Genomic DNA, 14282 nt, shown 5'->3' on the forward strand with positions numbered 1-14282 from the left:
AATGGCTGAAAGTACTGATGTCTGTATGTTTGTCCCCACCCCAGTGCCTCTTGACTCACCCACTTTTTTAACAGGTTAATATGATATACCTGTTCTGGCTTCCCTCTCCCTGGCTGACCGATAAGGTAGTTCACAGGCCCCAGTTTCTGCAGCACCTCGTAGGGACCCTGCCATGTGGCCAACCCTGGGTTTGAGCGGGATGGTTATCCTCTTGGGGCCACCCCTTCCCGGTAACGGGATTGCTTGACAAGATGCATGGCGCGAAATTCAAAACAGCAAGAATCTAATCATTTCAATTTCTCAAACAATCAACTATTTTACACCATTTGAAAGATAAACATCTCCTTAATCCAAACACATTGTCCGATTTCAAAGAGGCTTTATGGTGAAATCATAAAGTTAGATTGTTAGGACAGTACATAAACAAAAAATTACACACAGCCATTTTCAATGCAAGGACAGGCGTCACCAAAAGCAGAAAACCAGCTAAAATTATGCACTAACCTTTGACAATCTTCATCAGATGACACTCCTAGGACATATGTTAGACAATACATGCATTTTTTGTTCTATCGAGTTCATATTTATATCCAAAAACAGCATTTTACATTGGCCCGTGACGTTCATAAAATGTATCTCCCCCAAAACTGCCGGTGAATTTACAAAAATACTCATTATAAATGTTGATAAAATATTAAACTGTTATACAAAGAATTATAGATGAACATCTCCTGAATGCAACCGCATTGACAGATTTCAAAATAACTTTACTGGGAAAGCACACTTTGCAATAATCTGAGTACTGCGCTCAGAAAAATACACTAGACAATACAGATAGCCGCCATTTTGGAGTCATCTAAATGCATAAATAACATTAGAAATATTCACTTACCTTTAATAATCTTCATCGGAAGGCACTTCCAGGAATCCCAGGTCCACAATAAATGTTGTTTTGTTTGATAAAGTTCATAATTTATGTCCAAATAACTCCATGTTGTTAGCGTGTTCAGTAAGCTACTCAAAATGTAGGACGCGCGAGGAAAATGTCACGACAAAAAGTAAAAAAAAAATATCTATTTACGTTCGTTCAAACATGTCAAACGTTGTATAGCATCAATCTTTAGGGCCATTTTAATGTGAAACTTTAGTAATATTCCAACCGGACCATTCCAGTGTCTTGAAAAACGTTTTGGAACAGAGCTTCCTCTCTCGTGAAAGCGTGCCAATGAAGTGATGTCATTCCCTGGGACACCAACTTCCCAGCCTTCTCATTCGGTCTCTGTTCATCATAGACGCCTCAAACAACTTTCTAAAGACTCTTGACATCCAGTGGAAGCCTTAGGAAGTGCAAAATGAATCCTTAGTTACTGTGTGTTTGATTGGCAATGACTTGAAAAAACTACAGGCACCAGACTTTCATTTCCTGCTTGTATTTTACTCAGGTTTTTGCTAATAATATGCATATTCCAGTTTCTGGGCCAGAGTAGCAACCTGTTCAAATTGGGTACGTTTTTTATCCAGCCGTGAAAATACTGCCCCCTAGCCCCAACAGGATTTATACTCTCGACTCTGGGCTTTTTGGGCCTGCTGTAAATGTTCCTTCACAATAGGCATTACCATGTTTATGGGGTCTTTCATTTCTTAAATGTGTTCTATGACCGTGTTGTGAGGGTTGGGCTGTTGTTCTCCTTCGTCACATCTAACAATCCCCAGGGGCTGTGGGAAAACAATAGCTCAAATGAGGAAAAACCATTGGATGCCTGGGGTACCTCTCTTATGGAAAACATCAAAAACGGCAACAGCTGGTCCCAGTTTCGCCCATCCCACTCCATGGTCTGTCTGAGCATGGATTTCAGGGTTCTATTGAATCTCCCGACTAGGCTGTTGTTGGTCTGGGGGTGATATACAGACATGCGCAATTGTTTGATTTTAGCAATTTACATAAATCTTTCATCACCTTGGACATGAACACCATGCCTTGGTCCGTCAGGATCTCTCCGGTTAAACCTACCCTGGAAAACATCTGTAGCAGCTCTCTGGCGATGCTCTTGGTGTTGACACTACACAGGGGTATAGCCTTGGGATACCTGGTGGCATAATCCACCACGACCAGTATATGTTGAAACCCTTTTGCCGACCGTGGTAAGGGTCCAATTAAATCCATAGCAATTCTATCGAATGGCGTATCTATCACTGGCAACAGGATTAACTTCTTACGGATCATTGGGACACTAACGTCTCACCTCGACAAACATCTGGTGAAATTGCAGAAATCGTAATATTTGAACATTCATGAAAATACAAGTGTCATACATCATTTAAAAGCTTAACCTGTTGGGGATAGGGAGCAGTATTGACACGGCCGGATAAAAAACGTACCCGATTTAATCTGGTTATTACTACTGCCCAGAAACTAGAATATGCATATAATTATTGGCTTTGGATAGAAAACACCCTAAAGTTTCTAAAACTGTTTGAATGGTGTCTGTGAGTATAACAGAACTCATATGGCAGGCAAAAACCTGAGAAGATTCCTTACAGGAAGTGGCCTGTCTGACCATTTCTTGGGCTTCTACACTCTCTTTATTGAAAACTGAGGATCTCTGCTGTAACGTGACACTTCCTACGGCTCCCATAGGCTCTCAGAAGGCGGCAAACCGGTGAATGATGTCTTTGCAGGCCCTGGCTGAAAAACGCTAGCGCATTTGGATAATGGTCGATCAGAGAACAATGAGACTGAGGCGTGTGCACGAGGCAACACCATGTTTTTATTTTTTCGTCTTTGAACTAAAACAGGGTTTCCCGGTCGGAATATTATCGGTTTTTAAAGAGAAAAATCGCATAAAAATTGATTTTAAACAGCGGTTGACATGCTTCGAAGTACGGTAATGGAATATTTATATATTTTTTGTCACGAAACGCGTCGGGCGCATCACCCTTCGGATAGTGTCTTGAACGAACAAAACAGAGGATATTTAAACATAACTATGGATTATTTTGAACCAAACCAACATTTGTTATTGAAGTAGAAGTCCTGGGAGTGCATTCTGACGAAGAACAGCAAAGGTAATCACATTTTTCTAATAGTAAATCGGAGTTTGGTGAGGGCCAAACTTGGTGGGTGTCTAAATAGCTAGCCCGTGATGGCTGGGCTATCTACCCAGAATATTGCAAAATGTGCTTTTGCCGAAAAGCTATTTTAAAATCGGACATAGCGATTGCATAAAGGCGTTCTGTATCTATAATTCTTAAAATAATTGTTATGTTTTTTGTGAACGTTTATCGCGAGTAATTTAGTAAATTCACCGGAAGTTTGCGGTGGGTATGCTAGTTCTGAACGTCACATGCTAATGTAAAAAGCTGGTTTTTGATATAAATATGAACTTGATTGAACAAAACATGCATGTATTGTATAACATAATGTCCTAGGATTGTCATCTGATGAAGAGCATCAAAGGTTAGTGCTGCATTTAGCTGTGGTTTGGGTTTATGTGACATTATATGCTAGCTTGAAAAATGGGTGTCTGATTATTTCTGGCTGGGTACTCTGCTGACATAATCTAATGTTTTGTTTTCGTTGTAAAGCCTTTTTGAAATCGGACAGTGTGGTTAGATTAACGAGATTCTTGTCTTTAAAATGGTGTAAAATAGTCATATGTTTGAGAAATTGAAGTAATAGCATTTCTAAGGTATTTGAATAACGCGCCACGGGATTCCACTGGCCGTTGAGTAGGTGGGACGATTCGTCCCACATACCCTAGAGAGGTTAACCCTTCCAAACAGCCCCTGTGACCCATATTTAAGACACTTCCGGTTCGCACAGGAAGCTATAAGTAAACACACATCCTGATTGGGGTATGCTATTACAGAATCCTGAGTTTAAAGTCTTTACGTTAAGAATTGACTGATCTACATAGGGTTTAATGCAGCGATTTTCACAATCTGCAGGCTGGTTATATATAGAAAAACACATTTAGGGTGTTTTTAACCACTTCCGGTTGCTCCAGGAAGCTTAGAATCAACACAGGTAGACCTCATAGTGGCCTGATGGTATGTCATCGAAGACAGGTTCATAAGGCATTCATAACCCACATAGGCTTCAGGTTGAATTTAGGGGAATAGGCAATGTATTCCTATGGGGAGAAAAGTCATTGCAAACTTTTTGATGTAACACCTTCTTTTAACTGTTATCGGTTAATGCCACACGGTCAAGGTTAGGCTTGCACAGATCAGGAGGACCTTAGGAACATTCCTGTGATTAAATTGTCCTTCTAACCCTAACGGTTCCGCCGCTGTCCCCCAAAAGCACCTGAAATTTAGGGGCAGGCTTCATTTTGGGCCTACTTTTTTCACGGTTGCTGCTCTCAGAGCGAGCTATGGTCAAGCGGGGCATCTCGTTGAACTCGGCACAGCCTAGAGATAATGGTAATACCATTGCAGGCTCTGTGTGTCTTTAAGCACCGCACTCTGTCACTCCATCCTTGCTATGTGTGTGTGTGTGTTTGTGTGTGTTTGTGTGTGTGAGAGCTTTTCTTTGACATCTGATGGGATAAATGACTGATTTACAGTTCATGAGGGTTGCCTAGTCACACATATGAAGTTGTGGAAAGATCTGACCTTTTTAACCCTTCGAAACAGCCCCTATGACACCATTTTAAGGCACTTCTGGTTGACACAGGAAGCCGAAAGTGAACACATATCCTCCTTGGGTTAGGCTCTTATAGAATATTGAGTTTTAAGTCTTTACGTTAAGAACTGACTTATTTACAGAGGGTTTAATGAGTGTGTTATTTCAGAAAATCACAGAAATCTCGCAGAGCTCCGAAACCTGCCTTAACGGATTCATCTGAACACGCTGCAACTGGATCTGTAACTTTTTTGGGGAAAAATTCAAAACATTTCAACATCACCAAATGTACATTGTACGATTTCTCTTAAATGACGATAGATAAATGTCTGGTTCTTTTTTTCCTGACACCGAAGGCTCATGTACTTTGATGTGAAGCGGTCAAATTAGCGCTCTATTTTCATTTTTGACCTTTAATCCCAGAAAAATGGCCTTAACTCAAAAAGCGTTGAGGCCTCGACTCCATCTTGTTCGGGGCCAACTGCCCATTATGCGAAACCTATGCTCGCCAAGTTTCGTGTTCGAAGTCTTTTCCGTTTAGGAGAAAAGGCCACGTCATGATTGGTGATGTTTGTTACATTTGCAATATGTATCCATTCGCCCTCCATTCGCCCTCTGCTGTTATTTTTCCGGGACAGGTGAAAAATGACCAAAATTTGAAAATTGTATTAAACGGAAACCGAACGTCCGAGAGACTTCATTCGATGACTTCCCGGAAGATCCGGCCCCAGTGCACGGCCAGGCGCCGTCCGTGAATTTTTACAAACATTCTCGGACGTCTAGTAAGGGACCGTACATTTGCAATATGGACTTCCTCATCAGTCATACAGCAAGTGCCAAAATGTGCGCTTCATGTATGGAAGCACAGAATCATCTAGAATGTCATTGTATGCTGTAGCATTAAGATTTCCCTTCACTGGAACTAAGGGGCCTAGCCCGAACCATGAAAAAAAGCCCCAGACCATTATTACCCCTCCACCAAACTTTACAGTTGGCACTATGCATTCGGGCAGGTAGCGTTCTTCTGGCATCCACCAAACCCAGATTTGTCAGTTCGAGATGATGCCAGATGATTCATTCGTCCAGAGAACAGCACTTGGTGGTCCCGTTCTGTAAGCTGAGCCATTGTTGCTCCTAGATGTTTCCACTTTCCACTTGCATAGTTAAAAAAATATGAAATTAAGTAAAACACAATAACAGCAATTAGTTGACCGGGGCAGCTCTAGCAGGGCAGAAAAGTGTTTTTGACCGGGGTTACAACAAAATGTGTGCTGTACTCTAAAACGGAGTTTGGAACATCTGTGCTTCACCACGGGTAAATTAATAAAGTTTGGGTTTTGATTTGAAGATGTCAATTTGCCCACTAACATGGGGTGAACAGCTGCGGTGATTGCTCTCTATACAATAGCATAGACTATGAGACAGATCTGCCCAGCTGCTCCGACTTTGTTTACATAAGACAACACGTTGCACATTTTTAAACTTGAGAAATACTGCACCAAACATCTTAGTTAGATGTAGAATTGTGCAACTAAATCATCCTTAGCAAAAACGTAAAAATCAATTACAGATTCCTTGAGTTATCTTAGATTTATTCTGGGGATTTTGTGGAACTGAAATAGGCTTCCGTAGTGTCTCATGGGGGACAAACATCATTAACCAAGCGCATAATCGGTCAGGAAACGCACTTCCAAGACTAAAATCTCATTTTTCTAATGAGCAACAGAAAAACACACATGCCAATCAGCATGTTCAGTGGCTCTTTAAGTGGATCGCTAACTTGGTCCCAGATGTGTTTATGCTCTTGCCAACTCTATTGCTGTTATTGTCAAGCCATACATGTTTGGCATGACAATGAGTGACAAGGAGTTGGCATGATGGCACAAACAGACTGGCACTCAGGGTAGAGGATTGTAGGTGCAGCACAAATGAACCACAATTCAAACCTTATGAACTACTATTGAAAGCTTATGAACCACGATTAAATCTTATGAAACACTATTCAAGTCTTCTTCTGGAACATGGTGACCAGACTATTGCTGTTGCTTTGTGTGTCTGTGTTCATTTTGTTGTTGACAATGTGAGGCAGGAGCACACGCTCGGTCCTGGGCTCCATCTCGTAGTAAGGGCACACCTTCAGGTGGTCTGACATGGAGGGTACATTGTTGTCAAAACACCATGCTTCTACTGGAGAGAACAGAGTACTGAACTGCCACACCTGGGCAGAGGGAGGGGAGGAGTGGAGGGAGAGTACAGGGGAGGGAAGGAGAAAATGAGAGGAGGAAGGAATAGAGAGAAGAGGAGAACAAAGAGGAGAAAGCAAAGAAGAGGAGAGCAGAGAGGAGGAAGGAGAAGAGAGGAGAGGAAATCAATAAAGGAAAAGCACCGTAAAAAAACAAATTTAGAAACTTCTATCTCGGCTAACTCACCACCTTCTTGGCTTTCCACTTGGCCATGCCAGTCTTATAGGTCTTCTTCTCCCAAAGGAGGGAGACCATCCCCCTGTCGTGCAGCAGAGAGGAACACACCTCCCTCATGAGGTGGGACACCAGGGCCAGTTGGGACAGGGACAGGCTGTCCAGGAAGCTGGCCATGTGGTACAGCACCTCGTAGGGCAGAGTGCTCAGAGAGTCCTGGTCCCCTCCTCCTCCACCCCTCGACCTTCGCCTCCTGAAGTTTGAGACTGGTTCTGGAGCAGGCTGGGACTTGGAGTATTGGGGTTCCTCATTTAGAGAGGCAGGGACAGTGGGTCTCAGGCTGAAGCTACTAAGCTCTTTGCTGGAGGTACAGGTTAAAGTTATTGTCAGGGTCAAGGTAATGGTAAGGGCTGTCTGTATGTTTCTATGAGGGAGCTTTCTTACTTGTAGGTGACGGTGGCAGTGTGTGTGGAGGGCTGGAACCTCCTCTGGCTGTAAGTGCAGCCCAGGTAGGCTAGGGGACATCTCTGCTCAAACCAGCCACTGGCACACATCTGTATGTCGGTGTGCACGTTCCTGAATAATAATGATGAGGAACATAAATTTTATTTGTCTAGAAAACATACTAAAGGATATCAAGCCATATCAAGGCTACTACACGACAGAGGGTCAGGTACCTGAAATGTTTGGGCTACCTGAAATGTTTGGGATACCTGAAGTGTTTGGAGTAACTGAAGTGTTTGGAGTACCTGAAGTGTTTGGAGTACCTGAAGTGTTTGGGGAACTCTCTGCGTTGGAAGTTGTGTCCACAGAGAAAGGTGAAGGCGGAGCTAGACTTGTTGTGTCGGGCCGTCACACCCTTCGCCTGCAGCTGGAGGTGGAGCTGGAGGGGGCGGTCCTCCGTCAGACTGGCCAATGAAATGTCACGACCGAACGGAGCTGACAGGAAGGCGTAGGTCTGCGTCCCCGTGTCGCTCAGGAGGGCGTCGCTGGACTGTGACTCAGCGATCAGGTGACCCCTCTGCTCCTTCTCCAGAGAACACAGCAGACTGGCCTGGAGGATACATGCAGGAAGTGTTTGGGAGTGAAATGCACATCCTAACTTTTTACACTGTTGCTGGACAAGATTAAATGCCCGTACCAGTAGAAATCCACATTTTCGAGCTGAAAGACAATGGCCAGAGCTTACCCATGATGTAAGTCAATAAATCATTGTTTTAGTCAAAGTATGATACATTTGTGCTTGAAGTGACAGAACCGAAGTCACATCTGAGCTGAGCAATATAATAGATCATCTTTGGCTACTGCAAAGATGGGGGATAAATGAAGATAGTTTACCTTTTTGGAGAAATTGTCAGTTACGTCATTTTGACTGCTCATGAATATATTTTATTACTATGCTATTTTTTAAGTCATGCCCACCTCCGTCCTTGACTTTTCCTACATAAGTATGTATATATAATGCTGTTGATATGATCTTAATATCACAAACGCCCTGGCCATAGAGAGGGGTTTTTGTTCTTTATTTTGGTTAGGCCAGGGTGTTACACCTGGGAGGTGGCCCGCCAGAGCCACCTCCCAGGACTAGGCCTCCAGTGGGTCTCGCCAGTCCGGAGCCGCCAGAGCTGCCCGCCAGTCCAGAGCCGCCAGAGCTGCCCGCCAGTCCAGAGCCGCCAGAGCTGCCCGCCAGTCAGGAGCCGCCAGAGCCGCCCGCCAGTCAGGAGCAGTCAGAGCCATCCGCCAGCCCGGTGAGTCCTGTGCCTATGCCCAGGGTCAGGCCTCTTTCATGTCTCCCCAGCCTGGTGAGTCCTGTGCCTGTGCCCAGGGCCAGGCCTCCTTCATGTCTCCCCAGCCTGGTGAATTCTGGGCCAGAGCCGCCAGAGCCACCCGCCAGCCCGGAGCCACCGGAGCCGCCAGAGCCGCCTGCCAGACTGGTGAGTCCTGTGCCTGCGCCCAGGGCCAGGCCTCCATATCTCCCCAGCCTGGTGAATCCTGGGTCAGTGCCGCCAGGGACGCCCGCCAGCCGGGCGCAGCCAGGGACGCCCGCCAGCCGGGCGCAACCATGGTCGCCCGCCAGCCGGGCGCAGCCATCGCCGCCCGCCAGCCGCAACCAGGGCAGCCCGCCAGCCCGCCAGCCGGGCGCAGTCAGGGTCGCCCACCAGACCTTCGGCGCGGCCAGGTGCGCCACCTAAGAGAGCGACGCCAAGGGTGGAACAGAGGCCACGTCCCGCACCTGAGCCGCCGCCGTAAGAAGGCCCACCCGGACCCTCCCCTTCAGTGTCAGGTTTTGCGGCCGGAGTCCGCACCTTGTGGGGGGGGGGTACTGTAACGCCCTGGCCATAGAGAGGGGTTTTTGTTCTTTATTTTGGTTAGGCCAGGGTGTTACATTGGGTGGGCGTTCTATGTTCCTTTTTCTATGTTTTTGTATTTCTTTGTTTTGGGCCGTGTGTGGCTCCCAATCAGGCACAGCTGAAGCTCGCTGTTGCTGATTGGGAGTCACACATAAGGAGCATGTTTTTCCTTTGGGTTTTGTGGGAAATTTTTTCTGTTCAGTGTTTGCACCTGACAGGACTGTTTGGCTGTCGGTTTTCTTGTTTTGTTTTGTATAGTGTTCTTTCTATTATTAAATGCTATGATGAACACTAACTCCGCTGCACCTTGGTCTCTCTCTCACGACAGCCCTTACACAGCTTCAGTAGGGAATGTTGTATTTGAATGGTTTTCCCGTTGCCCCTCTTCGGGACAGTAGGGCGTGCTGCACTCATTCTCCCGACATTGGAATGTTCAGTGCCCAGTTGATAATCTCCCAGAAAATTGCTTCAAAACTTAACCTAAACTATACCGAAACTAATTTCACACATATAACAACAGATTTGATACTTTACTTAATGTATGATGGGGAGAAAGGGGGCAAATGGGTGAGTTGATGAGCAAGGGGAAGCGAATTATGGATATTTATGTCATCACCAAATGTGAATGTACCCTGTATCAGTCCACCAAACCCAAGCAGTTTAATCAGTGTACTCTGGCCTACTTGGAGTACACAGTGAGAGATTTAATTAATTTACAATGGCAAGAAGACCAAGACGAATGGATGCACATGCTGCGTTATCGCTGCTACAATCAAAGGTATGTCAATATTGCATAATACCTATTGCCATACATATAGATAAACTTATACAATGCTTGAAGTGACAGAACACATATGTTTTTCCTATGGGAAAATAATCCTAATGTTTTCTACTCTATTGTGTTCCATAGGTTGGTGTGGATGTTTTGGAGAGACTTCATCATGAGTATGGCATATGGGCTACGTTTGAGACCTATGAGGGCCAAGGCAGCAGCACAGATTCCATGGGAGCCTTTGCGTGAGATAAAATTGCTCACAGCTCCCGGGGAGGAGACAGTGCCAGGTGACCAGATGCACAAAGACAGAACCCAAGACACTTGTGTCACCTGCAAGTGACGTGACGTGTTTGTGGGAAGTGTGTCAAGCAAGTAAAAGTGGAAGATTTGTGTCAACTGTTAGGACAAGGAATAAGCGCTAAATGAAATCCAACTGATGTCATTGCGTGAAAATGCATGCCACGTAAGCATGAGCTGACAATAATTGACTATTTATGACTGCTGTCATATCGACACTTATATTAATTGTAATGCCATTATATGTTTTGTGCTGATTTTCACTTTTTATCGACCACACTTTGCGCTTATAATGATGTTTAATCTACTGTTTTCATTATTTGATGGTGCATTTTGCTGACCGTGTGTCTTTGTGTCTAGGGTTAGGGTAAAAAAAAGGTATCTTTATAAAAATAAGCTGTTGCTGTATTCCAGCACTTATGCTTTCTGTTTAATAGATGATACATAAAAACTCTACAAATAAAATTGATTGAACAATTGAATTTTTGTGGTATTTTGTTTTTACATAAAGTACCAGTCAAAAGTTTGGACACACCTACTCATACAAGGGTTTTCTTTATTTTCACTATTTTCTACATTGTTGAATAATAGTGAAGACATCAAAACAATGAAATAACACATGTGGAATCAAGCAGTAACCCAATGTTTCTTTAACAATTCTAAATACAGTGAGGGAAAAAAGTATTTGATCCCCTGCTGATTTTGTACGTTTGCCCACTGACAAAGAAATGATCAGTCTATAATTTTAATGGTAGGTTTATTTGAACAGTGAGAGACAGAATAACAACAAAAAAGTCCAGAAAAACGAATGTCAAAAATGTTATAAATTGATTTGCATTTTAATGAGGGAAATAAGTATTTGACCCCCTCTCAATCAGAAAGATTTCTGGCTCCCAGGTGTCTTTTATACAGGTAACGAGCTGAGATTAGGAGCACACTCTTAAATGGAGTGCTCCTAATCTCAGTTTGTTACCTGTATAAAAGACACCTGTCCACAGAAGCAATCAATCAAATTCCAAACTCTCCACCATGGCCAAGACCAAAGAGCTCCCCAAGGATGTCAGGGACAAGATTGTAGACCTACATAAGGCTGGAATGGGCTACAAGACCATCGCCAAGCAGCTTGGTGAGAAGGTGACAACATTTGGTGCGATTATTCGCAAATGGAAGAAACACAAAAGAACTGTCATTCTCCCTCGGCCTGGGGCTCCATGCAAGATCTCACCTCGTGGAGTTGCAATGATCATGAGAACGGTAAGGAATCAGCCCAGAACTACACGGGAGGATTATGTCAATGATCTCAAGGCAGCTGGGACCATAGTCACCAAGGAAACAATTGGTAACACACTACGCCGTGAAGGACTGAAATCATGCATGCCCGCAAGGTCCCCCTTCTCATGAAAGCACATATACATGCCCGTCTGAAGTTTGCCAATGAACATCTGAATGACTCAGAGGACAACTGGTGAAAGTGTTGTGGTCAGATGAGACCAAAATGGAGCTCTTTGGCATCAACTCAACTCGCCGTGTTTGGAGGAGGAGGAATGCTGCCTAAGACCCCAAGAACAACATCCCCACCATCAAACATGGAGGTGGAAACATTATGCTTTGGGGGTGTTTTTCTGCTAAGGGGACAGGACAACTTCACCGCATCAAAGGGACGATGGACGGGGCCATGTACCGTAAAATCTTGGGTGAGAACCTCCTTCCCTCAGCCAGGGCATTGGAAATGGGTCATGGATGGGTATTCCAGCATGACAATGACCCAAAACACACAGCTAAGGCAACAAAGGAGTGGCTCAAGAAGAAGCACAGTAAGGTTCTGGAGTCGCCTAGCCAGTCTCCAGACCTTAATCCCATAGAAAATTTGTGGAGGGAGCTGAAGGTTTGAGTTGCCAAATGTCAGCCTCGAAACCTTAATGACTTGGAGAAGATCTGCAAAGAGGAGTGGGACAAAATCCCTCCTGAGATGTGAGCAAACCTGGTGGCCTACTACAAGAAACGTCTGACCTCTGTGATTGCCAACAAGGGTTTGGCCACCAAGCCTAAGTCATGTTTTGCAGAGGGGTCAAATACTCATTTCCCTCATTAAAATGCAAATCAATTTATAAAATTTTTGTCATGGGTTTTTCTGGATTTTTTTGTTGTTATTCTGTCTCTCACTGTTCAAATAAACCTACCATTAAAATTATAGACTGATCATTTCTTTGTCAGTGGGAAACGTACAAAATCAGCAGGGGATCAAATACGTTTCTCCCTCACTGTAGATTTTAGATTCTTCAAAGTAGCCACCCTTTGCCTTGATGACAGCTTTGCACACTTTTGGCATTCTCTCAACCATCTTCACCTGGAAGGAGTTCCCACATATGCTGAGCACTTGTTGGCTGCTTTTCCTTCCCTCTGCGGTCCAACCCATCCCAAACCATCTCAATTGGGTTGAGGTTGGGTGATTGTGGAAGCCAGGTCATCTGATGCAGCACTCCATCACTCTCCTTCTTGGCCAAATAGCCCTTACACAGCCTGGAGGTGTGTTGGGTCATTGTGCTGTTGAAAAACAAATGATAGTCACACAAGGCCCTCCCCTGCCCTCCCTCCATTTTGCTCCTCCCGTCCTGTAGGCAGAAACTCAAACAGGATGTACCCGTGATGAGAACTATTCAACGCTGGTCTGACCAATCGTAATCCACTCTTCAAGATTGTTTTGATCACGCGGACTGCAGCTTCAGAGAATAATATCAATTTATACGCTGATTCTGTGAGTGAGATTATAAGTAAGTGCATTGTAGAAGTTGTACCCACTGTGACTATTAATGTGTTTGAGCCAATCAGTTGTGTTGTGACAAGGTAGTGGTGGTATATAGAAGATAGCCTTATTTGGTAAAAGACCAAGTCCATATTATGGCAAGAACAGCTCATATAAGCAAAGAGAAACAACAGTCCATTATTACGTTAAGTCAATACAGAACATTTCAAGAACTTTGAAAGTTTCTTCAAATGCAGTCGCAAAAACCATCAAGCGCTATGTTGAAACTGGCTCTCATGAGGACCGCCACAGGAAAGAAAGACCCAGAGTTACCTCTGCTGCAGAGAATATGTTCATTGGAGTTACCAGCCTCAGAAATTGCAGCCCAAATAAATGCTTCAGAGTTCAAGTAACAGACACATCTCAACATTAGTTGTGTTTTTTTTATTTTTATTTTATTCACCTTTATTTAACCAGGTAGGGTAGTTGAGAACAAGTCTAATTTACATTTCCTCAAGGCCCAGTGGTTCTAGTGTTAATGGGGTGGGTCTCCCATAGACACAAATGCAATAGCAGATGGGTCTGGTCTACTTAGTTCATTGACTTTAATTGATCCAGAGAAAAACAGCAAGTGGGGTCTCGCCTCCTCTTCCTTGTTTTTGCTGTAGCCTGCACCTGGCTGCCTGAGCCATGGAGCAAATTAAAATAAGGGGTGCAAACTAATGTTTTTGCACCTCCCTTTTTTCAACCATTCCATTGATCCTAAAGAGAAATCTCCACCCACCCGGGGCACATGCAAAACAAACTCGCCCATTGTCTCAATACTTAGGCTATCCATATTACCAGAGCTTATATTCTTTCAATTTCTATGGCGTAATCGCAGCCGCAATTGAGATAATGCATTGATATATTGCTAGCTTAATGGCATCTGGAATATGACACAGTTTCGTTGGAATTATCAAACGAGAAGAGTCAGACAAACGTCAACATGTCAACAGCTTCCACGGTTTAGCTGAGACTCATTTCTTGACAGGTAGTCTTTTTAAGAAATAATTATTTTCAACCTTAACTG

General features: G+C 44.0%; 1 protein-coding gene across 1 annotated transcript in view; it reads right to left on the minus strand.

The window, feature by feature from the left end:
* Window positions 1–6198: 6198 nt before the first annotated feature.
* fbxo40.1 (F-box protein 40, tandem duplicate 1) overlaps window positions 6199–14282 on the minus strand; it is a 74801-nt gene continuing 66717 nt past the window's right edge. The window contains exons 4-7 of the mRNA XM_014123778.2: window positions 7812–8098; window positions 7489–7620; window positions 7057–7405; window positions 6199–6845 (exon numbers count right to left, since the gene is read on the minus strand). Coding sequence (XP_013979253.2) covers window positions 6630–6845; window positions 7057–7405; window positions 7489–7620; window positions 7812–8098 — 984 coding nt within the window. The 3' untranslated portion in view covers window positions 6199–6629. The remainder of the gene's footprint in view (window positions 6846–7056; window positions 7406–7488; window positions 7621–7811; window positions 8099–14282) is intronic.

The sequence above is a fragment of the Salmo salar genome, chromosome ssa10, assembly GCF_905237065.1.
Source record: "Salmo salar chromosome ssa10, Ssal_v3.1, whole genome shotgun sequence".
In the NCBI taxonomy this organism is placed as follows: Eukaryota; Metazoa; Chordata; class Actinopteri; order Salmoniformes; family Salmonidae; genus Salmo; species Salmo salar.